This window comes from Dendrobates tinctorius, unplaced genomic scaffold (genome assembly GCF_039654945.1).
Source record: "Dendrobates tinctorius isolate UK_male_01 unplaced genomic scaffold, ASM3965494v1 ptg000104l, whole genome shotgun sequence".
In the NCBI taxonomy this organism is placed as follows: Eukaryota; Metazoa; Chordata; class Amphibia; order Anura; family Dendrobatidae; genus Dendrobates; species Dendrobates tinctorius.
In genome coordinates, this window is record NW_027361772.1 from 12,309,754 (window position 1) to 12,337,562 (window position 27,809).

Genomic DNA, 27,809 nt, shown 5'->3' on the forward strand with positions numbered 1-27,809 from the left:
GCCTCAAGTTGTACACTGCCCAGCCATGACTCAGTTTGTCGCTGAAAGTACTCGGCCAGCACCTCGGCGGTGTGTATGTTGCCCAAACACATCATCTGCAACACAGCCTGCTGATGCTTTCTACTAGCCGCTCGATAGGGGGACACCTCGTGTGCAACAGTGGCAGCTGCAGATGGAGTGCTCGTACGACTGCGCTCTGTGGACGAGCTTTTGCTTCTGGAGGAGGAGGGTCGAACGCCTACAGCCAACTGTTTCCTATACCGTGGGCTAGGCAGCACTGTCCCACCACCGCTGTCCCCTGTGGACCCTGCATCCACCACATTAACCCAGTGCGCAGTGATGGACACGTAACGGCCCTGGCCATGCCGACTGGACCATGCATCAGTTGTGAGGTGCACCTTTCCACTCACTGAATGCTTGAGTGCATGGACAATGCGGTCTTTCACATGATGGTGGAGGGCTGGGATGGCTTTGCGAGAGAAGAAGTGGTGACTGGGTAGGTCATAGCGTGGTACTGCATAGGCCATGAGTTCGCGGAAAGCTGCGCTTTCCACCAACCGATAGGGCATCATCTCAAACGAGATTAGTTTGGCAATGTGGGCGTTCAAACCCAGTGTACGCGGATGAGAGACTGAGTACTTTCTTGACCTACTCATAGTGTCTGGGAGGGTGAGCTGGACTTGAGAGCTGCATATGGTGGAAGTAGCGGTGGACAGGGCGGACTGAGAGAGGGTTGATGATGGTGATGGAGTTGGTGTTCTTTCTGATGGCCTAGATTCAGTATTTTGTTGATATAACAGTGGGATTCCCTGACTGCTGTGGCCTTGCAACGACACCTCAACATTTGCTGCTGTGCTGACCAGTGGGCTTACAGTGGGGGAAACAATGTAGCATTGCTGACTACCTTCTTTGTGATCAGTTGCACATGTGGTACTTGAGGTTTGGTGTTGTGTCCATGCTTGCAAGTGCATGGTGGTTAAATGTCTAAGCATGCAACTGGTATTCAAATTTTTCAGATTTTTCCCTCGGCTAAAGGTCTTTGCGTACTTCTTACAGATAACCTTGGCCTGATCATGAGGATTTTGTTCAAAAAAGTGCCACACTGCACTCTTCCTACTTTGGCAGACATTTTGCGGCCTAGCACGCTGTGATCTTTTGACCCTCTGGACAAGCTGTCCAGCAACTCTTTTGATTTTTGGAACCTGTCTTTGGAGTGCTCCGTGCCTGCCAGATAACAGCTGTTGCGATGTCGATGTCTGCTGTGGATGCTCCTCATCTGAGCTATTGGAAGCAGCACCCTCTTCCCCCAATGGATGCCAAACTGGGTCAACAACTGGGTCATCCATCACCTCCTCTTCAATGTCATGTGCACCTTCCTGTGTGTCACCGTGTATGGTGGTATAGTGTGCGGGAAGGGGCACCTGAGTCTCATCAGGGTCAGAATCTGGCTCTGTACACTGCGAGGACAATGTAGTGCTCTGAGTGAATGTACCAGCAGAATCATCTATCAGTGGCTGTGCATCAGTGCACTCCATGTCAGATTCATCTTGGCCTGGGTAATTCACCATTTCACTTGATAATCCAGGCATGGTATGTGAAAACAGCTCCATGGAGTAATCAGTAGTATGGCCTGCGTCATCCTTCAATTTGGTTGGGGTGAAGGACACAAGGAAAGGTGTGGTTCATGAACATGAGCCTCCAATGACGACTCAGTGCTTTTACTTTTTACAACTTCAGAAGAGGAGGCGATAGAGCTGGAGGCTGAGTCAGCAATGTAAGCCAAAACTTTTTCCTGCAGCTCTGGCTTTAAAAGCGGTTTGCCAACTCCTAGAAAAGTAAGCCTTCGAGGCCTTGTGGAGCCAGACGATGACGCAGGCTCAACACCTCCTGCATTCGATCCTATTTTGCGTTTGCCACTACCATCAGATCCACCACCAACACCATCATTACCAGCTGCCAACCCCCGCCCAATTCCACGGCCTCTTCCACCAGCCTTCCTCATTTTTGGTAGAAATGTAGACAAAATCCAACAAACTATATAGTAATGTAAAACAAGGTACAAGGTGTCTATAGGACAGGGGAGATTTTGAATTTCTGCACACACTTGTGGACACTGGACACTTATGGATTGTGTGAGGCCCACTGAATATCAGAGCGCTATGTCACAGGCTCGATGGCACAGGTGTGAAAAAAGTGACTACAGGATAAGGGAGATTTTGAATTTCTGCACACACTTGTGGACACTGGACACTTATGGATTGTGTGAGGCCCACTGAATATCAGAGCGCTATGTCACAGGCTCGATGGCACAGGTGTGAAAAAAGTGACTACAGGATCACGGAAATTTTGAATTTCTGCACACACTAGTGGACACTGGACACTTTTGGATTGTGTGAGGCCCACTGAATATCACAGCGCTATGTCACAGGCAGAAATTGGCTAGTGTATCACAAACTACAAGGTGTATATAGAATTGGGCAGAATAGGAATCTCCCTAGAGTGTAGGTCTGTAAGAACGGAACAAGTCCTCCACTTATCCTTCCACAGTGACACACAGATAGCTTCACTGTGGCCGTGATAACAGCTGTTACACGGTACTGAGAGGAGCGTGCACGTACACGGCTGTCCGGTGTACGTAAAATTGTCAAGCTCCGTGTTTTTTAAGTATACGGACTGACACACGCTGTCTCTCTATAGTTTTGAATGTGATCAAACAGCAAATATATTTAACTGTTTGAAAGCTAGACAAAACTAGAAGGTGCAGGTCTGTAAGAACGGAACATGTCCTCGACTTATTCTCACAGAGTGACACACAGATAGCTTCACTGTGGCCGTGATAACAGCCGTTACACGGTACTGAGAGGAGCGTGCACGTACACGGCTGTCCGGCGTACGTAAAATTGTCAAGCTCCGTGTTTTTTAAGTATACGGACTGACACACGCTGTCTCTCTATAGTTTTGAATGTGATCAAACAGCAAATATATTTAACTGTTTGAAAGCAAGACAAAACTAGAAGGTGCAGGTCTGTAAGAACGGAACATGTCCTCGACTTATTCTCACAGAGTGACACACAGATAGCTTCACTGTGGCCGTGATAACAGCCGTTACACGGTACTGAGAGGAGCGTGCACGTACACGGCTGTCCGGTGTACGTAAAATTGTCAAGCTCCGTGTTTTTTAAGTATACGGACTGACACACGCTGTCTCTCTATAGTTTTGAATGTGATCAAACAGCAAATATATTTAACTGTTTGAAAGCTAGACAAAACTAGAAGGTGCAGGTCTGTGAGAACGGAACATGTCCTCGACTTATTCTCACAGAGTGACACACAGATAGCTTCACTGTGGCTGTGATAACAGCCGTTACACGGTACTGTGTGAGGAGTGTGCACCGCTGTATGGTGTGAAAAAATGCACGCTCAGTACCTCAGCAGGACAAAAAAAAAAATTGGGATTGCTTTTAAAAAAGCAGTTTGCAGAGCAGTGGGTAAACAGCAATGCAGCCGTCAGGAAGCCTTAGAAGGCAGCCTAACAACCAACACCGCTGATCCACCAAAATATAGCCTCCCCTTGCACTGCACACACAGTGACTGGTGTGTTGTACAGGCAAAATCGCTAGCAGCAGAAGCAGTTTTTTTTTCTTCTTCCCTGCCTAACGCTCTCCCTACAGAATCAGCAGCAGCAACCTCTCCCTATGCTAAGATCGGCAGAAGTAAGATGGCGGTCGGCGTGCACGCCCTTTTACACCCCCTGTGACGCCCACCAAAGCAAGCCAATCACTTGCATGCCCTTCTGAAAGATGGTGGTGACCCCTGCCTATGTCATCACGTTGCCCACAGTGTCCGTGGATCCTGATTGGCTGAAAAAGAGCGCAAAACAAACTTTTGAAACGCGACTTTGGCGAGTAAGTCGCCGACCTCGTGGCCGACCTCATCCTAGGGTCGGGTTTCATTTCATGAAACCCGACTTTGCCAAAAGTCGGCGACTTTTGAAATTTTTCGACCCGTTTCGCTCAACTCTAGTATTGATTAAAAAGAGAAAGAGAAGGGGTCCTAGGACAGAGCCTTGAGGGACACCAACAGAGAGGGAGAGAGATGAAGTATGGGAGTAGGAAATGCTAAGTGTGTGGTTGGTAAGGCATGAGAACATCCAGCATAGGGCAAGGTCTTTGACACCAAAGGAAGAGAGGATCTGTAGTAGGTGACAGTGGTCAACTGTCGAAGGCTGAGGACTGGTCTAGAAGGAGGAGTATAGAGAATTGTCTATTAGCTTTTGCTGTAAGTTGTTAGTAAGTTTGTTCAGGGCAGTCTCAGTGGAATGGTGGGGATGGAAGCCAGATTGTAGGTGGTCGAAGAGCGAGTTAGATGCAAAGTGAGAGGAAAGTTCAGCGTGGACGTGCTGCTCCAGGAGTTTGGAAGCAAATGGGAGCAAAGATATGGGGCGATAGCTGGACATAGCGCTCGGGTCAAGGGATGGCTTTTTGAGGATAGATGTGATTGTGGCATGTTTGAAAGCAGAGGGGAAGGTACCAGAAGTTAGTGATAGATTGAAGAGAAGGGATAGGGATGGGATAAGTCTAGTGGTGAGGTTGGGGAGGAGGAGGGATGGGGTCAAGTGCACAAGTGGTGACGTGTGATTTGGAGAGAAGATGAGCAAGCTCTCCTTCACTGATTTTGGAGAGAGAATTTATGGGGTTTGGGCATTGGTCTGACATACAAAGAGATTGTGGTGGTCGGACAACAAAGACTTGCCTTGTTTGGTCTATCTTATTTTTGAAGTGCGTGGCAAAATCCTCTGCAAAGATTAGGGAAGTCGGAGGGGCAGTGGTGCGCGGAGGAGGGAGTTAAAAGTGTTGAACAACTGTTTGGGTTTGTGGGATAAGGACGATACAAGGGAAGTAAAGTAGGCCTGTTTAGCAGAGGTGAGAGCAGATTTGAATGCGAGTGTTGCTTGTTTGAGTGCAGTGAAATCATCTTGCGAATGAGTTTTCTTCCAGCGCCGTTCTGCATTTCTGGATACTTGCCGAAGCTTTTTAGTGATGTTATTGTGCCAGGGTTGTCTATTGATTCATCGCACTCTGCTATGCATGACAGGAGCGACCGAGTCGATGGCTGATGCAAGGGTGGCATTGTAGAAACATGTTAATTATTAATTAATTCATTCATTATAAAGCACACATTTTTCTGCAATGGTTTTCAAGTGTGATGTGATATTTGCAAAATGCTTAAGAAGAGAATCTGTTTTGGAAACTACACCATTTAAAGCACCACTCCAGCACTTTTTTTATTTCTTAGCTTTGGAATAGTGCTACTAATCTAAGTTTCCTGAGTCTAATCTTATACTTACCAGCCACTGTCTAAAGGTCTTCCAAGCACCACTCTGGTCCTGCGCCGCAATCTTGCAATCACAACTTCTGACTGACTGGAAGTCAGAGTTAACATTCACAAGCTCTCAATGCAAGTCTTTGAGGGCCTCATTCTGGCCTTTTTATGGCTCATATAGACTTATATTGAGTTGTGACTTCCAGATTGACTCCCGGATCGCCCAGCAAACACTGGAGCAATCTGAAAGGTCACACTCTGCTTGAGACAGACAGGATCAGCACCAAAAAACATTTGAAGACGACAGCTGGTAGTCATGAGACTAAGTACAGGGAAATTAGTTTAGTAGCACCACTCCAGCACTGGAGTAAAAAACGCTCCGCTTCAGGGTTCGGAAACCATGAAGCAGTAAAAAGAAGTGACCTAATCATTCTTCACGGGCCTAGAGTTTATAGGAGCCGCTGGTGAAACCGTTTCTGGAAAGCAACCATCAACCTGAAGTGACTTAGCCTGGGAAAACTTACCGACTGCGACCAGACCTACAAGATACCATGTTCACATAGCCTTATGAGGATTTTTTTACCTTTGTTTTCCCTGAAAAAGGTTTTACAAAATGCTAGATGGAAAAAAGTGCATTTCATTTCTTTAAATCAAAGGGCGGCAGGAAAAATTTTTTCCAAACCTGTCCCAAATTGCTTCAGGAAAAAAAAAACTCCAAAAATTCGGTAACGGTATGTGCACAGTGTAGCCACTGAGCTTTTTCTATACAAAGATGCTTCAGGAAAACACCGGTGGCGTCATTTAAGACCTCTTTGTGGCGCTTTTGCCACTGAGATTTTTTTTGTTGTCAATTACTTATAGTATTGATCGACTTTCAAATGGAAGCCACAAGAAGAATGGATCGGACGGTTCTTTTAGCTGCTTCATGACTTTCAAAGACTGAAACAGTTACAAGAAACTGAAACACACTGATCGTATGTACGGCAAGTTGTTTTGACATTACTGTGCTTTTGTTCTTTCTTTTCAATGCTTTATGAGTTATTTTTCAGGTGGGCTCCACAAGGAATATACCTGACAAAATTATGTAGTGTGCACATATCTCAAAAAAAGAGAGTTTATTGAAGCATTTTCTTACCTGATAAACTTGTAATTTTTGAATGCCTCAAAAAACTCTTAAAAGTTATAACTTTTTTACTTTTGTGTTGATAGCGGTGTGTGAGAGGGCTTGCTTCTGGCAAGAAAGCTTTAGTTTTTACTATTTTCATCGGGCACTTGGGAGTTTTTGATCACTTTTTATTTGATTTTTTGGAGGCAAGGGGACTAAAATCGGCTAATTTGGCTTTCCATTATTTTAATGGCATTCACCCCATGGTAAAAATGACATGATAATTTGTAATTTTAGTCATTACAGATGTGGAGATATAAGTATGTATAGTTTTTTCATTTTTTAAAAAATAGAATTTAAAGGTTTAAAGGTATTTAATCGGGAAATAAAACAGGCAATTTACATTTTTATTAGCTATTTTTATTTTTCAACTTTTTTTTATTTTCTTGCTTATTCCAGCTTTTAAATCCAGTGCTCATATCACTAGTATAATACACCTTAATAACTCTGTGTTTTAGTGTACAGTGTCATGTAAAAGTTTGGGCACTCCTGATAAAAGTTACTGTTATTGTGAACAGTTAGGAAAGCTTAAGATGAAATGTCTCTAAAAAGGCTAAAGATAAAGATGACGTATTTCCTTTGTATTTTAGGCAAAAAACAAATATTCAGAATTTACACATTTACAGAGCATCAAGCCCTACATAAATCAAAACGCAAAATTATGCTAAAAATAAACACTATATTGTTCATCACATAAAAACACAATTGTCATAGTAATAATAGATGCAGTGGTTGGTATAAAGAAACAAACAAGACATTCCCAGGAACCACTCAAAGCATAGACACAGTAATATGCACCATTCAAATACAAAAGAGAACCAACCATCTCAGGGAGAAAAAATAAAGCGGTAAAACAAGCCACAGTGCAAAAATAAACAATTGCCAGTTGCCTCTACCTACACATATGTTCAGATAGTTATCTGTTAAGGTACCACATGTATCACAGATGGAAGTCCATCAAAAGGTAGAAGGACTGTAAGGAGTTGATAAATAGTGTGACTGGCAAAAGAATGTGACTGACAGAAAAAATGGCATCCCAAGGACTGATCTATATGTCAAAGACTGGTGTCCATTAATGCATAAAGTGACGGTGCAACTTAAAGTGCCGCTTAGTGCTTACCCATCTGGGTGAGTATCCCGGTTCCAGGAACGTGCCCCGACGCACGTTTCGCCGATTTGTAATTTTTAACATTTTAAAATTATTGAAAGGAAAGTGGGACAATGCAAAAGTGTGGGCACCATGTATGGTTAGTGCCTAGTATCACCCCTTTTGCAAGTATAACAGCTTTTAAATGCTTTTTGTAGCCAGGCAAGAGTCTTTCAGATTTTGTTTGATGGATTTTCATCCATTCTTCCTTGGAAAATTTTTCCAGTCCTGTGAGATTTCTGAGTCGTCTTGCATACACTGCTATTTAGAGGTATAGCCACAGATTTTCAATGATGTTCAGATCAGGGGACTGTGAGGGCAATTGTAAAACCTTCAATTTTTGTCTTTTGAGGAAGTCTGTTGTGATTTTTGATGTGTGATTAGGTTCATTATCCATTTGTAGATGCCATCCTCTTTTCAATGTCAGCTTTTTTACAGATGGTGTTCTGTTTGCATCAAAAAATTGTTAAAATGTTATTAAATCCATTCTTCCATCTATTTGTCAAATGTGCCTTTGGCTGCAACACAACCTAAAAGCATGATTGATCCTACCCCATATTTAATGATTGGTGAGATGTTCTTTTTCTGAAATTCTGTGCCCTATTTTCTCCACACATGCCTTTGATCATTGTGGCCAAATAATTCTATTTTAACCTCATTGGTCCACAGGACTTGTTTCCAGAATGTTTCAGGCTTGTTTAGATGTTATTTTGCATTCTTTTGCTGCTGAATATTATGGTGAGGATGCAGAAGAGGATTTCTTCCGATGACTCTTCCATGAAGGCCATATTTGTGCAGGTGTCTTTGAACATTAGAACAATGTAGCACAACTCCAGAGTCTGCTAAATCTTCCTGAAGATCTTTTGCAGTCAAGCAGGGCTTCTGATTTGCCTTTCTGAAATTTTGCTTGGTCTTCCAGACATTATCTTGACCTCCACGGTTCTTGTTACTACCATTTCTTAATTCCATTTTGAACTGAGGCAAGGGCAACTTTAAAATGCTTTGCTATCTTCTTAAAGCCTTCTCCTGCTTTGTGGGCCTCCAACATTTTCATTTTCAGAGTACTAGGCAGCTGCTTAGAAGAACCCATGGCTGCTGATTTTGGTACAACATTAGAGGAGGATGGGTTTTTATAATAACATTTAAGGTTCATTCTCATTGCAAATAAGAATTAATTTCAATATTTTTGAACTGTTCTTTTTCTGCTCACTGGACCATTCTGGTGCTGAAATCTATAGTCTTTTCTAAGGTGTGGCTGAGCATCATTACATTAGGCTAGGGTTTTATGAGTCACCCTGCCATGTCTTGCTTGATCAACCACCCATAAAGGGTTCTTCCTGTCCTGAAGCAACGGGGGGGCGAAGTGTCACCTCTGCGGTAGGGCAGAAATAGATGTTCCCAAAGGACAGCCTAAAATAGCAAAACTAACATTTACCATAAGCAATGCTCCATATCATAATTTCAGTTTCGATTTACTCTGTACACTTTAGAAAATAAATATATAGATCTTATGTCAGTGTTTGGGTATGTGAGATGATAAATAGTTCAATAGAGAGGACAACTTTTCTGCTTAAGACTCCATGGCAATATCTTCTGGCCTGTGGTTGATGATGCACCCAGCAGTGTGGCCAGAGGTGGATACAGACATCTTGGGTAGCCACTGTGCAATATAGTGTATGGGTCTTTTATTATCCAACATCTCATTATATAACACCACCCTATGTCTCACTTACAACTGACAAATAGCCATAAAAATTAATTAATGCAAGTATTCGAGTGTGGCCACCATCTTTTGGCCATGTGTCCTCATTTGTAGTTGAAGACATTTGGTGATGGTGCAGTCCAGTGCCGAGCTGATGCTGATGCAGGGATCAGGAGGGACTGGTAAAAATGTATATGAGGCGAAGAAAGGTTGGAGAGCCGAACGATGTGACTCAGACAGAATGTCATGCCATAAGAACCTGCAGCATTCACTAGCATGTGGCAGCCCACAAAAGGTGTGGAAAGGAGCTGTCCATCAGGACCAGAGCACTCTAGTAAAATATTACAATTTGAGAATCTGCAGTAGTTGTGTAACCTTTTGAGGACTCTCAAATCTTAATATTTTTCTATCTACTGGCTAACATGGTACAAAGATATATATTTTACCCCTTTAGTAGTAAAGTAATTCCTCCTGTGGAGCATATATAGGGGGAAAAGTGTCCAGTACCGTACAGGGCACCATCCAAACTACTCTTGATTGGAGCTCAGATGCTTGAAAAAGGAGCATTTCAGGAATGACCAGTTTCTTATTTTTCTTGTACAGTGACAGACACAGTTAATGATTATTATGTAGATCACAACATGAGTATTTGACAAAGGTGAAGCATGGGACAACCTGATAGGTAGGATTTATTGCTGTCCACCCAAATATTAGCAGGAGAATTGAAAAGCAAATTATCACTGATGTGGAGGAATTGGAGTGCACTGCATAGAACATTGACCTCTACCTCAATTAAATACTATCACAATTACGGTAATTGAATTGTGACCCATGTGTGATAATCCAGCATCGGTATACCACCCCATTTATGCCCTTATGGCTAGATGGGTACCAATTCCAGAGAAGGAACAATTCTATGGTTTTAGAATGTGATCTTCAACTAGAAAATTTGGGTATTACATTTGGATCTTCACCTACTTTTGTCCATAGTCAAAACTCTGACCCAACTGCACACCTTATGGTAAGTCACGGTATTACAAGCAGAATTTGCAGGCTTTGATGATAGTACAAACCTAGGGCAGGTGCAGAAGATCGTAGTTTTGGTGTGAGTGTGATCCGACAAAACTTCAGATAGGACTCGGACCAATGTTATTCTATGGAGCTGCACATATGTCGGATTTTTTCCTTGGACAGCAAGGAAAAAAATCACTGCATGCCTGAGTGATCTGATATTCAGATTGCAAGTGGCCATGGAAGCCAATGAGTGCATGGGAAACATTGTACTGCACTTGGATGACATCTGAGAATAATCCATTTTTCATGGACTGACAGAATGTAGAAGATGGAGACATTTTTTTTCTCCATCTTCTCCTCATCCAAGAGAATCTGATCACACTATGATCAAAATCTGGTCTTACCCTGAAATCCCATTACTTACAGATAGCTGAAATGTTCTATGTCATTATCTCAACATTACGTCAAGTGAAAAAATGTCTGGCTTGAAAAAAATGTTTAAAATCCATTAATCGTTAGTAAGAGTGGTTGTCAGAAGATTCCCTCACCATTCAGCAGTTCTATGGATAACATCAGTACATTGAATCCAGTGAGAACTGTAAAATGCTTTATGACTCCTGTTTGGGCTATGCACTTGCTTTTGGGTTGAAGAAAGATCGTCTAAAGCAGAAAGAAATGTAAGTCTAGTCTATATTTTGAGATGTTGAGTACAAACTATGAGTGGTGGTGACGTTTTTCTATTATACTTTCCCTATGATTGTTCCTCTCCTGATTTTGGCTTACAAACACTGATGTAAAATAGTGACCGAATACTGACCGTGTGTGAACCTTGCCTCAGAGCGATGCTTGCAAGTGTAATATGCAGGTGCTGGGATGCAGTAACACAAATGCTGCAGAGTAGAAATTAGCTATATTTAATGAACTCCTTGCAGAGAGATAACAGGGAAAAGGGATGCAAAACCTAAACTGTATAACGGTTGTTTAACTAGACAGTCTTTTATTAACAGATTCACTTAAAGTGATGCTGGTGGTGGTCGGTGCATCTTCAGGTGTCCCCACCCAACACATGGTCCAGCTTCTGGCGGCAGCGGGCGGTCTCTGGTTTTTCCCGCTGAGCCCCTAGTCCATTTAACTGTGGAGCAAGAGGGTATAGCCCTCCGCAAGGTTCCACTTGGCACGTGTCTTTCTGAACAGCCGCTGTCACCTGAATGGCTGTGCTGCTATGCTCTGCCCGGCGTGCACCTCTCTGTGTGTCAGCCGACACCTGGACGTCCGTGCTGTAATACTCTGTCTGTCGTGCGTTCCACTGCGCACCCGCCGGTATGGGTGAATCTCTCACGCTGTGCCCAGTCTCTGCACGCTGCGGCCTATCGCTCCCCTCACTGCAGTCTCGGTCCACGCCTGCTAAGCGCTCTGGTGGGAAGTCCCCTTATATTCCCACGCAACCCCTTTTAACTTACTCTCTCTGGCCGTGCCCCCCTTACCCAGGTTACTGGCTCGCTCCATCTGCAATCTCAATCCCTTCAGCAACAGGAGGTTTGGCCCCAGCAGTTCCGGACCCGGCATTTCAGCAGCCCTTGCAGCCCGGTCCTCTCTTCTACACAAGCTCTAAAGGGAAAGGGCTTTCAAACACTTCGCTCCTTGCCTAGGAGGCTTTCGAGATTGCTAGTAAAGAATAAAATTGAAAATTTTTCCATTCCATTCACAATTTAAAAATTTATAATGTTGAGAAAAACTTTTTAAGGATACTTCGTACAATAAATAAGTAAAACTAACTGCATATTAACTTTACCTTTATCTTCAGTCTTCAATTCAACCAAAGATAATGATGACAACGATGATGATGATTATGAAAACTTCAACCCTTGTGACAAAGCACCAGTTGTGCCTTCCAGAAAGACTAGGAGAACAAAGAACGCTCTCAAAAATGACCTGCCTTTGAAATGTAAAGTAATGATTTTGTCAGTGTTGTAGCACATTGCTGAAAAAGGCCATATGTCCCAATAGATGGTCGGCATGTGATCACAAATATTCAATGAGCAGTCACATGATGACCACCGGGAGAGTGAAATATACCAAATCCTAACAGTGTTTATATTACACACTGCCAGGATTCAGCATGTTACACCCCCTCTCTAGTTATATACCCCTAAAATATATTTATTGTTAAGTTTTGCACTAAAACCCTGTGTATGTCGTGGTGTTATTGGGACACAAACACTGAAGGCAAGAGAACAGTTGGGTTTGGATGACATCTGGACAGTAGTATCGTTGCTCAGGTCTCCCTTAGCATGCTCGGGTGATTTCTGAGTATTTTGGCGTGCTCGGAGATTTAGTTTTCGTTGTCTCTGCTGCATGATTTACAGCTGCTAGACAGGCTGAATACATGTGGGATTTCCCTAACAAACAGGCATTCCTAACATGTAATCAAGCTGTCTAGCAGTCGAAAATCATGCAGCTGAGACGACAAAAACCAAATCTCCGAGCACGCCAAAAAAAATACTCGGAGACCACCCAAGCATGCTCTGGGAAACCCGAGAAACCCGAGCCACGAGTATGCTTGCTCATCACTACTGGACAGTATTACTAGTTGAGTGCGTCTGTGTTGGAGTTGAGTAGGTTGGAATTGAGAGGAAATGTGACTTGGACACGTGGTGGTTTATATATGGGGAAGCTTCAGAATGCTCCCACCATGAACAAATGTATAAAATGTTGTTTCCCCATTAGTAAGGTCAGACACGAAAGGCTTGATCAGCTGGTGGGTGCCCAAAACAGCCGGTAACTTCATGGTGAGGGATGGACCTGTATTTTTTAACCACTGGTGGACACAAACAGGAAAGGGCCCCATGTGCAAAAATATAGGGGCCCTTTTCAGTCCAATAGTTCATCATAATGTACAATTTCACCTGTTTTAGAGGTGTAACTGGGCCCCTTTACCTCTTGAACCATTGTGTGGCTACACAGGTTGCCCCAATGATATGTCCGCCCCTGGTTTTAACAGTCTGCTGCCTGTATCAATGGATGGATGGTTGCCTCTTTGACTGTCTTAAGTGTGAAGCTGCTACTGAGAGTGAGAGTTGAAATGAAGCAAAGGCACACAAAAGAGAGCTTGCCTGCATACATGACCAGAAAAGAGCTTGCTGTGAGAGATATTGTACTGTGAACTGAAGTCATTGAGGGTGAAAGGGTCCTTGTGGCTGTGAATGGTTTAAAGATTGGGTTATGGATAGAACAATGACACCCAAGTAGAACGAGGTCAGACAGGGTGCATCTGGTGAGAGGGATGCCCTACCCATGTGGGAAGGTCACAGAGAAGATGCATGAGTGAGTCGAGTGGAGTGGTGAAGTGTGAATCCTGACTAGGCTCAAAAGAAAATCCTGAGTGCTGAGTCAGGATAAGGGCTAATGCCAGTGAAAATGCATCTAAAGGTATGAGAAAAAGAATAGTAGAAATTACTACTAACAACTTGTATAAAGTAACTGTAATGTTCAAAAACTATACATCCAACTGAAAGCACTCTAGTCAAAAACATTGACCTGTTTCCTATGGTGTGACTTCCTGTTGGAACATCCACATTGTTGCCCGGCCCGGTCTTGGTAGATAGAGGACATAGCAACATCCAACCGATCTCTGACATGCTGTGCAAAAATTAATGCTGGAGAATAGCTTTACTAAAAGTAACATATGTTACCTGAACTACAGGTATGGATAAGCCTGCAAAACAACATCCATCTGTTTGGACGACTCCCCAGAAAGGTAAGTCATGGATTCTTTACTGCTGGCTTTTATTACTTCAGAATTTTTATTTTTTTTCTCCATTCAGTTTAACAACCAAAAGCATAATTTAGGGCACGGTATCTGGGCAATAACACCAGGCAGGTGCTTTGTTACATAAGGTTTAAAAAGCTACTCTTCCTTGGCCAAATATTGCAGATTTTGGGGCAAAAAAAAAGAAAGCATAACCAAAAACTATAACATCAGTAGGTCCTGTTAACATGTTATGATCTGTAGAAAGTTTTATATATTTGAGACTTTACCTGCCTGAACTAATCATTGCCCATCATAATGTATATGCAGTAGCTCAACACTCCATAGACTGTTGCATGTTTTGGGCACTCTTTAGACCTATTACCCTTGGCAAACACCAAAGGCTTTTGATCATTTTGGTCTCAAGCTTATAGCCTGTATTTCCTCCTTTCGTCTTTGCATTATCTACAGTTATAACTAATTGCACCTCACCTTGAGCGGATATGTACTTTCTTAGCTGCTGGTCCACGCAGAAAATACTCTGCCTTCCAATCTGAGAATGGGGGATGCTGAACTTCCTTCAGGTGTTCCCTCTTTTAACCCTGGGTTGGGCACATCTCCTATAGAAAATACTCTGCCTTCTACACTAGTTGTGATGTTGATGTCTGCCATAAAGATAATGCACATGGCCTGTGTCATAATTCTTCCAGTCAGTGTGTCTTGGATACAGGGATGACAGCTCAATTGTCTATTCTAGTGCAGGGGAGTGCTTAACTGTCAGTAGTTTGATACACAGCTCAGCCATCCAATCTGACACCGGGACTTGCTTAGCTGCCTTCAGGTGTTCCTTGTTTTAAGTGAATACCCAGCAACTTAACTAAGCTGTCATTCCCAGATCTCAGTGGTTCAGTGGTGTTTGTGTGCCTTGTATTCCTGTGCTCTGCTTGTTGATCTAATGCTGCCTGATCTTGGACCTCATTCTGACCACCCATTTGCCTAGCCCCTTTGCTCTGATCTGCTATCTTCTTGGTATTCTGACATCAGACCATGACTGGACTATGTCATTTTCTTTCATCCTTTAGTTACAATGTGCTATCTTGGAATCTGACCCTGGAATGTATGACCACCCAGCATCATGGTTTGTCCATGAGCAGTGACAAGCATCACATTACGATTGGCCATATGCCGTATACTTTTTTCCCCACCAATGGATCCAGTTCATACACTCTGTGATCAGGTGGCGAATCTGACCCAGATTTTCCAGGATCTGGCTCAGGATCACCAGAAGCTAGAATTTTCACAGTCCCAGCTGCAGAGTCAGTTTTCTAGTACCATAGGTGCTTCGCAATGGTCTCAGCTACCGACTGTAGTTAATTCTTCTGTACCTTCTGACGGGCAGTTGGTCTCTCCTGAACCAGTAGTGTCACTTACAGATACATTTTCAGGAAACACCAGTTTAGGGTATTCAGGGAGAGCTGTAGACTATTTTTTACATAACAACCTGTTTTCAGGGAATGAGTCCCAGCGGTGGGAATAATCACGTCCCTATGGTGGCCCTCAGATTTGGGCATTTTGTTTGTCCCATCAAGCCCCAGAACAATTTTTTGTAGACACCTTTTCTGATGACTTATGGATGATGAATCTGACAGAGTGTAATTCACGGAGGTAGTGAGCAGAGGGGGATCACACTGCTGAGGACTATAGTTCCAAATTCTGGCAATGATCCTCTGAATTTCTGTGGAATGATGCAGCTCTCAGGTGCCAGTTTGACAGAGGTCTTTTTGATACTCTTAAGGACTGTATGGTTCTGCATATCTCACCTTATTCCTCGGGGGGCAGCGATGACTCAGGTGATTCGAATGGATCGAAGAATTCGGGAGACATGTGATAAGCGACAAGGGGTTTTGGTCATTCTTCCTGAATCCATCCACTTACCTCCGGCGGAAGCAACGGAGATTGGAGTTGCCAGCTCTTGGACCATTCAGAGGAGATATCGGCGCAGTCTCAGACTCTGCTTCTATTGTGGTCATTCTGGACCTTTCCTTAAGGAGTGCTCGGCATGCCCTCAAGCAAGCAAGCCAATGGGAAATGCTTAAGTCTGGGTGATTGTTGAGGAGGTCAAGCAGACTCCCAGGTAACTTTTTACTTCTCAAACAAAATACAAACATGGAACTACTTTTTAAGAACCAATGGTTATCTGTGTTTGCTTTCGTTGACTGTTGGTCTGCTGCCAACTTCATTGATTCTGGACTGGTTCTGAAATTAGGTTTCGGGACAGTTTGGTTGGAAAGACCCATTCAAATTTTTGCCATTGACAAGACATGGTAACTCCAGAATCTTTTTGAGCTGATAATGGTGGAGTTCACACTTAGATTGAGAACACTTCACTCTGAGTCCATCTCCTGTTATGTGTTGGACAATTTACATGCTGGGTTGGTATTGAGACTGCCCCGGTTATGAATTCACAATCCTGTTATTGATTGGTGTCTGAAGTATATTGTTAAGTGGAGCCCCAATTGCAGTAAAAAATGTCAGTTCTGTACAAATTTGCTCCGCTAGTCTGGAGGGTCTGATGGGGTACCTGAAAGACTTCGGAGATATGTTCTCTGAAAAAGAGGCAGAGATGTTACCTCCTCATTGTCCTTATGATTTTATTTGATCTTGTCCGTAATGCTAAATTACCTAAAGCTCATCCGTATAATTTGTCGAGACCTGAATGCACTGTCATGAAAGAATATCTATCCAAAAGTTTAGAAAAGGGTCATATCTATCCTTCATCCTAGCCAGTAGCTGCTGGATTTTTCTTTGATAAAAAGAAAGATTGGGTCTCTGGCCTTGCCTTGATTTCCGTGAATTAAGCAAAATTATGGTTAAAAATACCTACCCACTTTCACTCATCCATGCCCTATATTATCAGCTTATAGGGGCTAAATGGTTTTCTAAACCGGAACGTAACTGAGTCAGCGGTATTATGAAACCACACTACCCAAGCACCCCAATGCACGTTTCGCGTTAGCTTCGTCAAGGGGTGTATCATGGCACATGGTGGTTATGATGACTCATCTACATATTGACTCTATCTGCAGGCACTAATATAGATGTTATGTCTCATTATTTCTTGTTATACATACTTATAATAATTTTTTATGAGTTGGTGCCACATTCGTCCAGGGACAATTTATATCGTTATAAGAGTTGTATTATATATTATATGCTGCTGGTAGATTTTTGATATATAATTCCATACCTGTACCTACCTAATAATATTGTCTGCAGTCAAGTGCATTTTTCATGCTTTTATGACCACACTGCCCATTCTTGCTTCAATTGGGTTTTATGTTTTTTTAAGGTACGGTAACTGTTTTGTCTTGTAGTTGTGATTATATTGTATATTAGTGAAGTTTTTGAAATTATTCAAAAAATAATTGGCTTATACCTTATTATATCTGTTGTGGTGGTAAACATAGGATTAAGGAAAGGAATGTTAATCTGAGCATATGGGGGCAGTGGGAGGCTAATGGTGGACTCCAGGGAAACTAAACATGAGAAATATTTAGTCACTTTTCAGTCCCAGGATGGACGGTTACTTGAAACTTTTACTAACACTTAACATGTAATCAAAACATTTTTCATCATCTGTATCCAGGGAGAGCTCATTCATAGAGATTTTCCCAGCTAACATTAATTTTAATATCAACTGTATAAATCCACAGGCATCAAATAGTAAAGGCAGCATTTTTTTATTTCTTTTGTAAAAATAAGTTGGTGTATTGCTGATGGCATTGACTTATCAATTTATTTTTTCATGTTGTTTCCTGCAAATATATGGAAAAGTATGTTGTTTCGATCGGGCAATATTTATAAATCACTCACACCACTTTTTTGTGACATAGCGATGAAGGTAAAGTGGGCATTCCTAATGGTATTGATGACAGATCTATATATTCTACTATGTAATAGTGCTAAGTCTTCTGTCACCTCTTGTAAATTACATATATTTCTTCTATCTATAGAAACTTTTCCTAAGGAGACTTCGAAGTTTCAGTCACCGCATATAGGTGAGAATATAAAGCATAGAAAATTGTCAGTCTATGGGGTCCTCTACCTTCACCATACTGTGTAGTGTCATACAGTGTACACATAAAAATCAAGTAATATAAACATGTGGTGTTCAAGTAACACCTCTATAATAAGATTTTCTAATATCAGTTTTATTTACAATGTCTAATCAAAACCTCTATGCATGTAGTATAAAGATTCATGATGCTTGCAAGGCACAAGTACCAGGCCACCCACAGCAGGGGCATGATGAGTTATGTGCAACACTGCAGATAGCGCATCCCTAAGGGTGGCCCTGAGACACGTGAGAGGGTAATATTATGTAAAGTTAACAGTACATAGACATAGGTTTTCAGTGCCTGAGTCAAGTATTTTCTGCCCCCCCAAATCCATAGATTGTTATAACTCCCTGAGTCCCTTCTACCAGTCCAGTATTGAATCTTCAAACCAAAAGCAGGCAAATATCAAAGCTCATCCATCACAACAAGATATAATACCCAAAGAAAAAAATTGTTATACAAAAATTACAATAAGCCAAGACCCAGACTTACTATTAATGGAAAACGGGACCCCAACGCATGTTTCGCTATTTAGCTTCCTCGGGGGGCATTAGTTTTCCACTAATAGTAAGTCTGGGTCTTGGCTTATTGTAATTTTTGTATAACAATTTTTTGCACTGGTTCTTTTTGACTTTATTATATCTGGCAGTGTTATCTATCACCATTGACATATGATTAAACCCTCTATCTCCTTATGTATATATGGCAGATCCGTTCTTTAGGATTGCTTTAATATTATTTATTATAGACCTATGGATATATTTTGACATACGCACCTGTGCACTGTAATATCTAATTGGTGACATAAACTGCCTTGTTTTTCATATATACATATTTGAAAAAACTTGCAACTATGCATTATACTATATATTTTGCCACATATGTATGTATATATATATATATATCTACTATATGAAACCAATTTTTGGGCAATCTATTTTTACTTGCCTATTTAGATACCCTTTCTAATCTATATGTGGATACTAAGTGTCGCTGATTCCTTTATATATATTATGATTCTTGATTGACTCATTACTTGTATTCTATTATTCCTTTTTTGGAAGAAAATAATAATAAAAATATACATTTTTTCCTTTATTGCTCTTTAATCCATTTTTTTCTTTGGGTACAGTATTGAATCTTTTAGCCCCCAATGTATCGTATTTCAATACAATGTAATATATACTTACCTTGTAATGTCTTCACATCCTGTTCCGTCCAGATGTGTCCGGATCTCAGAATTGTAAGCAGCGGAAGTTCACCGACCGCCATATTGGGACACTCAAGTGATAGGTGTCTCAATATGGAAACTGCTGGTGGTACCAGCCTCTTGCACGGTACCACCAGCGGAACACCGTAAGCACCACACAGACACAAATACACATTGTATATGCCGTACACACCACACACACACACACATACACGCTGTATACACTGTATGCAGCCTTTTGCACGGTACCACCAGCGGAACACCGTGGTGAACACGCCGCCGCCGGGATAAGCCGAATGATTCACTGGCCGCCGCCATCTTTGTACAGGAGGAGCGCACGCGCAGTTTTAATGTGACCACCACTGTGTGTTTGCACAAAGATGGCAGCGGTCTGATTTACTGTGCCTGCACGAATTCCGTGCAGGCGCAGTGAATCATTTGACTGATCCCGGCAGCAGATGCGCGACGAGTCTACAGGCAGAGGAACATTAAAGGGGTTTTCCAACGAACCAAAGTTCATTTTAAAAATTGTCTGTGCCTGACCGTGTACGAAGCATGCCACATCTCCTGGGCAGGGGAGGAAGCAAAAGACAATAATGACGTTACAGCAGGGAGATTCATTTTGTGAGGTAAAATATTTCACTGACTGTTTTTAAACAATATTTTACCTCACAAAATGTATCCTCTGCGATCTCCTGCTGTAATGTCAGTATTGTCTTCTGCTTCCTCCCCTCCCCAGGAGATGTGGTATGTTCTGTACATGGTCAGACACAGACAATTTTTAAAATGAACTTTTGTTCATGGGAAAACCCCTTTAAAAAGCAAATATCAATGCCAACATCAAAAACATACCAAGAATATACCATCAAAGAAAAGGTTGGCTATCCAAGTTACCGCCGAAACAGGACAAGGGGAATAGCACATGGGGTAGACAGGTCAAAGAAGAGAGCACATACGGGAGAAGTCAGCACATGGAGAAAGGGAGAATGGATAGGTGGGTGAGCACATGGAGGGGGAGAGATTCTCAACGCTGCAAAGCCTGCCCCCACCGTGACATTAGCGCCCTCCTGATGCGATAGCATCGGGCCTCCATCTAGTACTGATATAATTATAATAATAGTGGAATAAAAGGATAGTAATAGTATTGTAATGAAACCCATTTCATCATACTGAGAACCTTGCCCTCCTGGTCACTGTCTAAGAAGAATGCAGCATCCAATGAGAAACTCATCTTAATTGTTGCACTCTGCATAGGATCTATTGGCGCCATGGCACCAACAGAATTGTCAAAGCAGCCCCTATTTGCTTTCCTCTAGTTCTCCAGCTGCTGCCGAGCCAGCACTTACTAGACCCAGAAGAATAAGCAGCAGTTGGGCAGAGGCCAAATTTTGCACCTCCATAAAATTTGTCACCTGGGGCAACCTCCTTTATACCCTCCCGCTAGGTACTTAGCTGAAGGCAAATTTAATATCGTGGGGCAAACAATACGTTAACTGCCATTAACCCCAATAACTTAACCAGGAAGAGGAACTGCTGAAGTATAGCTCTGTTCTCCAACCTAAGGCATAGTAAGGTCCATTGGAAATTCACCTGTCAATATTGTAATGCACCAATAATGTAGCTCCAAAGTACCAAGTGACAATTTAGTTCTGTTACAATGATATGGACAGAACAGCTTCAATTTGACATTTCATTGTTTCCATTTTCAGGTCTTGATTTTTCCTCAGGAGCAGTTAACTCAGCATTTTCAGATATAGCAGGTAACCATCTATCTAGTCATTCAGAGTCAATGCAAAGAGTGATGTGTCTCACAGAAATCTAATCTCTTAGAGATCACTGAAGTATATTTTTCTTCAATAGATCAACTAGAATTTTCTGGCATTTCCTCCTTCACTTCCTTCTGCACATTCTCATCTGTTTCTTTTACCCCCTTTTCTTTACATCACTTTCTTCTCACTTTACTTTTCATTCACATTCTCCTTTACCTCCTCCTTCTCATTTACTGTACTCACCATTTCCGTCCAATCTTTCTTCACCTCATCATTCTCTATAGTTTCACCTCCTCCTTCACCGACTCTTCTTTCATCTCTTTTACCACCTTCTTTTACTTCACCTCCTTCTGATTCATCGCCTTCTTCTCCTCATTGTTCGCTCTTTGCTTTACATTCTCCTTTCACTTTAACCTTCTTCCAATTTACCTTCTTCACCATTTCCTTCTACTTCAACCGGCTTCACCACATCACCAGTCTCTTTTTCACTATCTTCTTCACAGCCTGTTCTTTCACCTCCTTTACCTCTCTCTCTATTATTACATCTCCTTCTTTTTCACCCTCCTAGTCTTCTCCATATGATTCATTTTTTCAAACTACATTCTCCTTCCACTTTCATCTTTCTCCAATTTGCACTCTTCACCATGTTCTTCTCTTCCTTTTCTATATCACCTTTTTCCCATTCGCCCTCTTCTTTTTTCACCACTTTCCCCCCTTTTTATATCCCATTCTTCTCATTTGCCAGCTTTCCCTTCTATTTCACGTCTTACCCTTATCATTCTCCCTTATTTACCTTCTTTGCCATCACCTTGAATCTCTTCTTCATTACCGAACTGAGGCAGCTTCACTCAGGCTGGATCCTCCGTCTGTCACCCCCAGATTGGGCTCCTCAGCTGCTTCCTTCAGGCTCAGCGCTTTGGCCTACCTTGGATTGATGGCAGTCTGATCCTTCCAGATAGATTGATGGACTGTATGGGCTGTATTTTTATTCATTTCTTGCTATTTTTATAGAGGTCAAAATGGCATCAGTTTTGGGTAATACCACATTTCCAGACTTGGAAGGTAACTCAGACTTCAATTTTTTTTCACGCTACTGCTACAAAAGCGCTTATAATATCTACAGTTCATTGTTTGTGTTTCAGTTATATCAAATGTTAACAAGCCAAGATTTAGAAGGCCTAGAAGGTGCACGTTGGTGTTCTTGACGATGTTGATTGTCATCATCTTCATCGCCTTTGCGGTCTTCACTGGATTCATATTCTTTCGTTGTGAGTAAAAGTTAAGCAAATGTTCTTCCTGAGCATAATAATTTCTATTATTCCTGACGACAGATAGCTTTACATTGCAATATTTATCCCTATAAACAAGTGATACGGAAATATGGTCTACTAGGGAAGATCTGGTCTTCACATGTGATCTGAATAAAAAATATGTATATTGCATATGAGATATGAGTTACAAATGATAATGGAGGGGTAAGAGATAAAAGAAATGCATGCATGGAAAATCAATACCATAGTTTTGAAGGTCTGGCTTGTCCCTCCCAAAAAAGTGTCGTATTTATGTCAAAATTCTGGCTCGTAGCCATGAAGCTTTTGCACATGCCCAAACCCAAAAAATGTTTCACATCAGTAAAAATTAACCAATTCATAACAAAGCAAATTATAAACAATCATTAAGGACGTTTATGTCTTAAAACTTGTCGAAACATCTAGTTTCTATGAGTCAATCTTTATGAAGCAGAGCATGTGAAAGAAAATGTAAAAAAAATCCAATTCTGTCCAATCCAACTTTTTGGGTGAAATTTGAGGCAATATTTATTCACATTGAACGGATTCATATCTAGCTTATATTTGCTTTAAATATCAATATATAAAATGCACTTATATACTTGCTTAACAAAGATGTCCACATCTGAAGATACAGTATCTGTTTTAGAAGCTCCAATTCCTGCTTCCATTATTCAAAGTAGAAAGTAGCAACAAATAACTGGAGGATCCAGCATATCTGCACACTATATAGACAGCCCATTGATTTCAATAAAACAGTGTAAAATCAGTCTCTCCCATGGGGTAGCCCTGCAGGAAAAATGAACACTTTCTGCTTGTTTTAACATGCCCTTGAGAAAGTGGCATTTTGCTGCCGTGAAACACGCGTCGGGGTGCTCTACATCCCTGGACTCCCCTCTCCATACCCTCCCTTGGTAAGCCTATATGCTTTACTCGTTTATGCCTGCACTTTATTATGTTTAGAGCCATGGGATAGTGTGCAATAGAATCCCCATTGGGGAAACCATAAATTTATGGCCATTGACTCTTATACCTGATTATGTGACTGGCAGATTTTCTCTTGTGCTACCATATTAACCCCTTCTTCCATTCTTATATGGGTTAATTTGTGAGGGATTGGAGTGATTAGGGTTGTTGTTTTTGCAATTATCACTGGTATTTACTGTGTGTTATGTGTTTTTCTATTTATTACTAATAAAATATATATTTTTTAAATTATTTTGAAGACATTTTTTGGCTCCGGTTTTCTCCTATACTTTTTTGTTTTAACCACGTTGAGTGCTCACTTTTTGGGGATGCATCAACGGGATATCAAAGAATCAGTCTATCCTCAGGGGACTCTTTCAGCAAAACTGTGCAAGTCCAACAAGGACAACACCTTTAAGGAGGATCTTTCACCAAATTTTTTATGCTGAACTGGACACAGGATGTAAAAGTGGCTGCACAACAGAAAACCTCTCTTTTTTTAGTTTTTTTTTATTTCGCCTTTCCATTGCAGAGATATTAGGGAAGTATTGGCACCAAAAGAGTTAACTGTTTTAAATTCAAGTGTGTGTTATCAGAGAGTTTTCGCTGGGGGCGTGTACTTCTTAATCCTGCAATCTTAATATATTACATTGTGTGTCCAGTTCAGTGTGAAAAATTTGGAGGGATGTTATGCCTGCAATGTAATCCCAAATGGAGTTGAACTTATAAAGAATTTAAACTTGTGATGATTTTCTTCTTCTTTTTTATAGACATCGCTTTCTCAAGAAAAGTGGCCGACGTAGAACAAACTGGTAATATCATCTTCATATAGTAAATGTCTATTCTTCTAAATATAGGCAGCTGGATTCATGGATATGACATTGCTTCTTCATTACTGGTTTGGATTTGTTATCACACCATGAAAAGTCTAAATAATATAATGTAGCCAGGCTTCCTTTCACATGTATCTAAATACCCTGACTGAGGGTACATTCCAACTATTCTGACCAGACTCTGAGTTTGATCACATTTTGATCAGAGTGGAATCAGTTTTTCATCCACTCAATGCGAACTTTTATTCCCCATTGACTTGCATTTGGGTCGGGTTTCGGACAAAACTCCGACTTTTTTTGCCCTAGTCGGACCAGTTTCATCCGACTCAAATTTTGTTTCAGTCGGGTTTCACGAAACCCGATCCGACCAAAGTCGCTCAACTCTATATATAATGCATGCTCTCTGATATTGTCTGCCAGTACTGACATGCTGCATTTTCTGTTTCTTATAGTTTTTATCTGAATCATCCATAACTGTGTTCAACAATCTCTGATATCATCTACAACTTTGTACAACAACCCCTGATCTCATCTTTACTGTGTTGCTACCATCTGTTGTCATCTCCCATCGTTGTCCATATCATCCCAATAAATGATATACTTAAGCACCCATGCAGTCTTGTTACTGGGAGTGGATGAAAGGTTTAGCCGTATGCTGGAATCCACACAGTGTCATACGTGGAAGAAGGCAGAACATTGATACTGCTTGACCTGTGAAAAGTAGTGTACTCCACCCTTAAAGCGGTTGTCCAGGCTTGGGGCAAAAGTCTGCAGTCACTCTATGTAATTGCAGACTTGTGAGTCCTCATAGCGCAGAGCGCACAGTGATTCTTTTGTGTCGGCAACGGGAGCAGGTGGGAGCGTAACAGAAAATACTGAATTTATATACTTTACAATCAATATACTTTACAATCATGTGCCGACTAGACATGCACAGCCACGATCAATACAAGTGTATTGAGTGAGGTCGGACATGTCTAGTTGTAATGTGGCCGTAGGCATGCAAATCACATACTTGCAGTTACATGACCACTCGCTCCCGTCGCCGAAGACTTCTGACAATGTGCACTGTGCATGCTGTGCGGATTCACGGGGCTGCAGTCATTCTGTGTAATTGCAGAATTGTACTCCAAGCCTGGACAACCCCTTTAAGGAATTGTAGAGCTATTGAACAGATATGAAAGAGAAAGACTAGGGGGCAATATGGAAGCACAGACATATAGAACACAAATGTAAATAATCTTTATTTTAATCATCACAAAAAGATATAACAGTGAAAACATTTAAAAACCCCAGAAAACTGGTTCCAGTATTATTAAACGGAGGCACCTCCTCTTCCGAGATTTGCACTATATAGCTTCAGACCAAAATGATTCAACTCAAACAATATGTTGTATTCAGCCGATATAATAAATAAGCCCAACCACAAAAGCTAGAAAAGAGTTGTTCAATATAATATTAACCAATCTTTCTACTGGGATAAGCAATGGTATATATAATCATTTGAGACTATTGGTTGGACAAAACGGACAGGGAGATGAAAATTCACATATAAAATTAAGCTAAAACCTGATAAAGTTTGTTTCAGAGTAAGATAATGAGCGCTAACCCGCTTGTTTCATCGGTCAACTCTGCAGCTGCCTCAAGAGATCCTGAGGAAGCTGCAGTGTAAAGAAGCAATATTCGTGGGGTTCATGCTTGCTCTCTTAGGCTGCTTGCCCATGATCAGGAATAATAGTGTTTTAGAAGCAGCATATTTTTTGCTGCGTCCAAAACGCTGCGTTCTACATTACGCACTTGTTTTTTTAGAACTATGCGGATTTACCGTGTAGCAGTGGTGGGGACTGATGGATTACTCCCTGACATTTCAAAGGTTAAATGGATTTAATGTTCATGTATGTTATAAAAGGATGATACCCAATGGGGCTGCAGTTAGCTGAGACAGGGTTAACTGAAATGCCCGGCCCAGTTTGGGAGGGGGAACTGTGAGTTAGAATTAGGTTCAGGAAATAACAGGGCCAGTCACTGTGTGGAGAGCAGTGTGTGAAGCCACAGGTCAAGGTCAGAGGCTGCTAGGGACCGCATGGGCCTAATACTCAAGGCAGTGGAATGCCGGAAATACCCTTCCGTGAGATTTCGTCTACTGTCCAGGGGTAACCTAAAGATGGACATCGTGGACCTGGGGCAAACTCAGCCTGTGAAGCTACAGGGAAAGATTGACTCAGACTACATGGGACGAAAGGTATTGCAATCCGAATATATGACAGTCTATTCAGGGAAATTACACAATTAAAAGGTCTCTCCTTGTATATACATGTAAGGTATCAAGCAGGAACGCAGGATGCAGTGACGAGACGTAGGCAGAGCAAGGGTTAACACTTTTATTTACAGGGGAATGCACTCCAGGAGGGAGTGAGGGATTTAGGGTGATGATAAGGAATGAGGGCAGAAATAGGTGGCAGGGTAGGTCAGGGACAAACAAAAGTTCAGTAATAAAGAGGTGAAACTTATGAGTCTGTAGTGTTCTTGGGTGCAGCTCCTCAGGGTTCCAATGTTGGCACCAACAACAGCAGAGCGGGACGTCTTGGCGAAGTCTCTGGGAGGCAGGAAGATTTTCCATGCTAAAACGTATCTAGCACAGTACTGAGTCTAGTGTGGGGGACCGCCGGAACAGGACTTTCCTCTGCGGTGTACACAAGTCCTTGATAACGAGGCTCTGTCCTAGCCGTCTGTCTCTCTCTCTGTGTGTCGCTCTCACAGTGCAGTCTCTGCCTTCAACTAGGGTCGCCTCTTAGCGTGGAGGGTAGCGAGGAGCTGACAGTCGGTCATCCACAAACGGTGGACCTGTATGCAGGGGTCTGTCAAGTATGCGGTCACTCTTGGGCAGAGCGTGTACAGTACTCACTATCACGCCGAGTACGGCACTCAGTTTAGCTCTGCTCTGCTTGCATGGCTCTGCACGGTTCCTCTCTGCCGGCACAGCTCCAATCTGCCTGTGACGGCGGCTCGTTCTATACAGCCCATTGTCACACAGGTACTTTCTGGTGGAGGAAGCTGGGCGCGCTATTCTCTGCTCTGCGCTTTCCTCCGCACTGCTCTGCGCCGGCGCCTGACTGACCTTTTTGGCGTGCTTCTCCCTTTTATACCCCTGCTGCTGCGCGCGCTTTTCCGGCTCTCCTGGGTGAGCAGGAAGCTCCGTCTCTCTCCTCCTTCCCTCCTTCAGCAGGGGAAGGTCCACCTCTCTCAGGCTTCCCCCCCGGAAACAGAGGATGCAGCCCTTTTAGTTCCGAACCCGGCATGCAGGTACCCGCGGTCTGGTCTATCTCCTTACATTCACACATAGGGAAAGACATGAGAGTTAAGAGGGAAGGAGCAGAAGTTGCCTGGCACAGGCCTCTTAGCTAGTCAACTGCGACCTATCGTTCCTGTCCGGGTTTTAAAAGAAGGTTTTCTCTGATACATCATAGCATTTCAAAGAAACACATTTATGATTGTGATAACGCATCCAGACTGATTCATAAATTAA

General features: G+C 42.2%; 1 protein-coding gene across 1 annotated transcript in view; it reads left to right on the forward strand.

Annotated features, from left to right (window-relative positions):
* LOC141100437 (C-type lectin domain family 4 member G-like) overlaps positions 1 to 27,809 on the forward strand; it is a 90,126-nt gene that overhangs the window by 12,385 nt on the left and 49,932 nt on the right. The window contains exons 2-8 of the mRNA XM_073588949.1: positions 12,155 to 12,295; positions 14,054 to 14,107; positions 18,112 to 18,156; positions 21,136 to 21,186; positions 22,207 to 22,257; positions 22,338 to 22,463; positions 24,221 to 24,262. Coding sequence (XP_073445050.1) covers positions 12,155 to 12,295; positions 14,054 to 14,107; positions 18,112 to 18,156; positions 21,136 to 21,186; positions 22,207 to 22,257; positions 22,338 to 22,463; positions 24,221 to 24,262 — 510 coding nt within the window. The remainder of the gene's footprint in view (positions 1 to 12,154; positions 12,296 to 14,053; positions 14,108 to 18,111; positions 18,157 to 21,135; positions 21,187 to 22,206; positions 22,258 to 22,337; positions 22,464 to 24,220; positions 24,263 to 27,809) is intronic.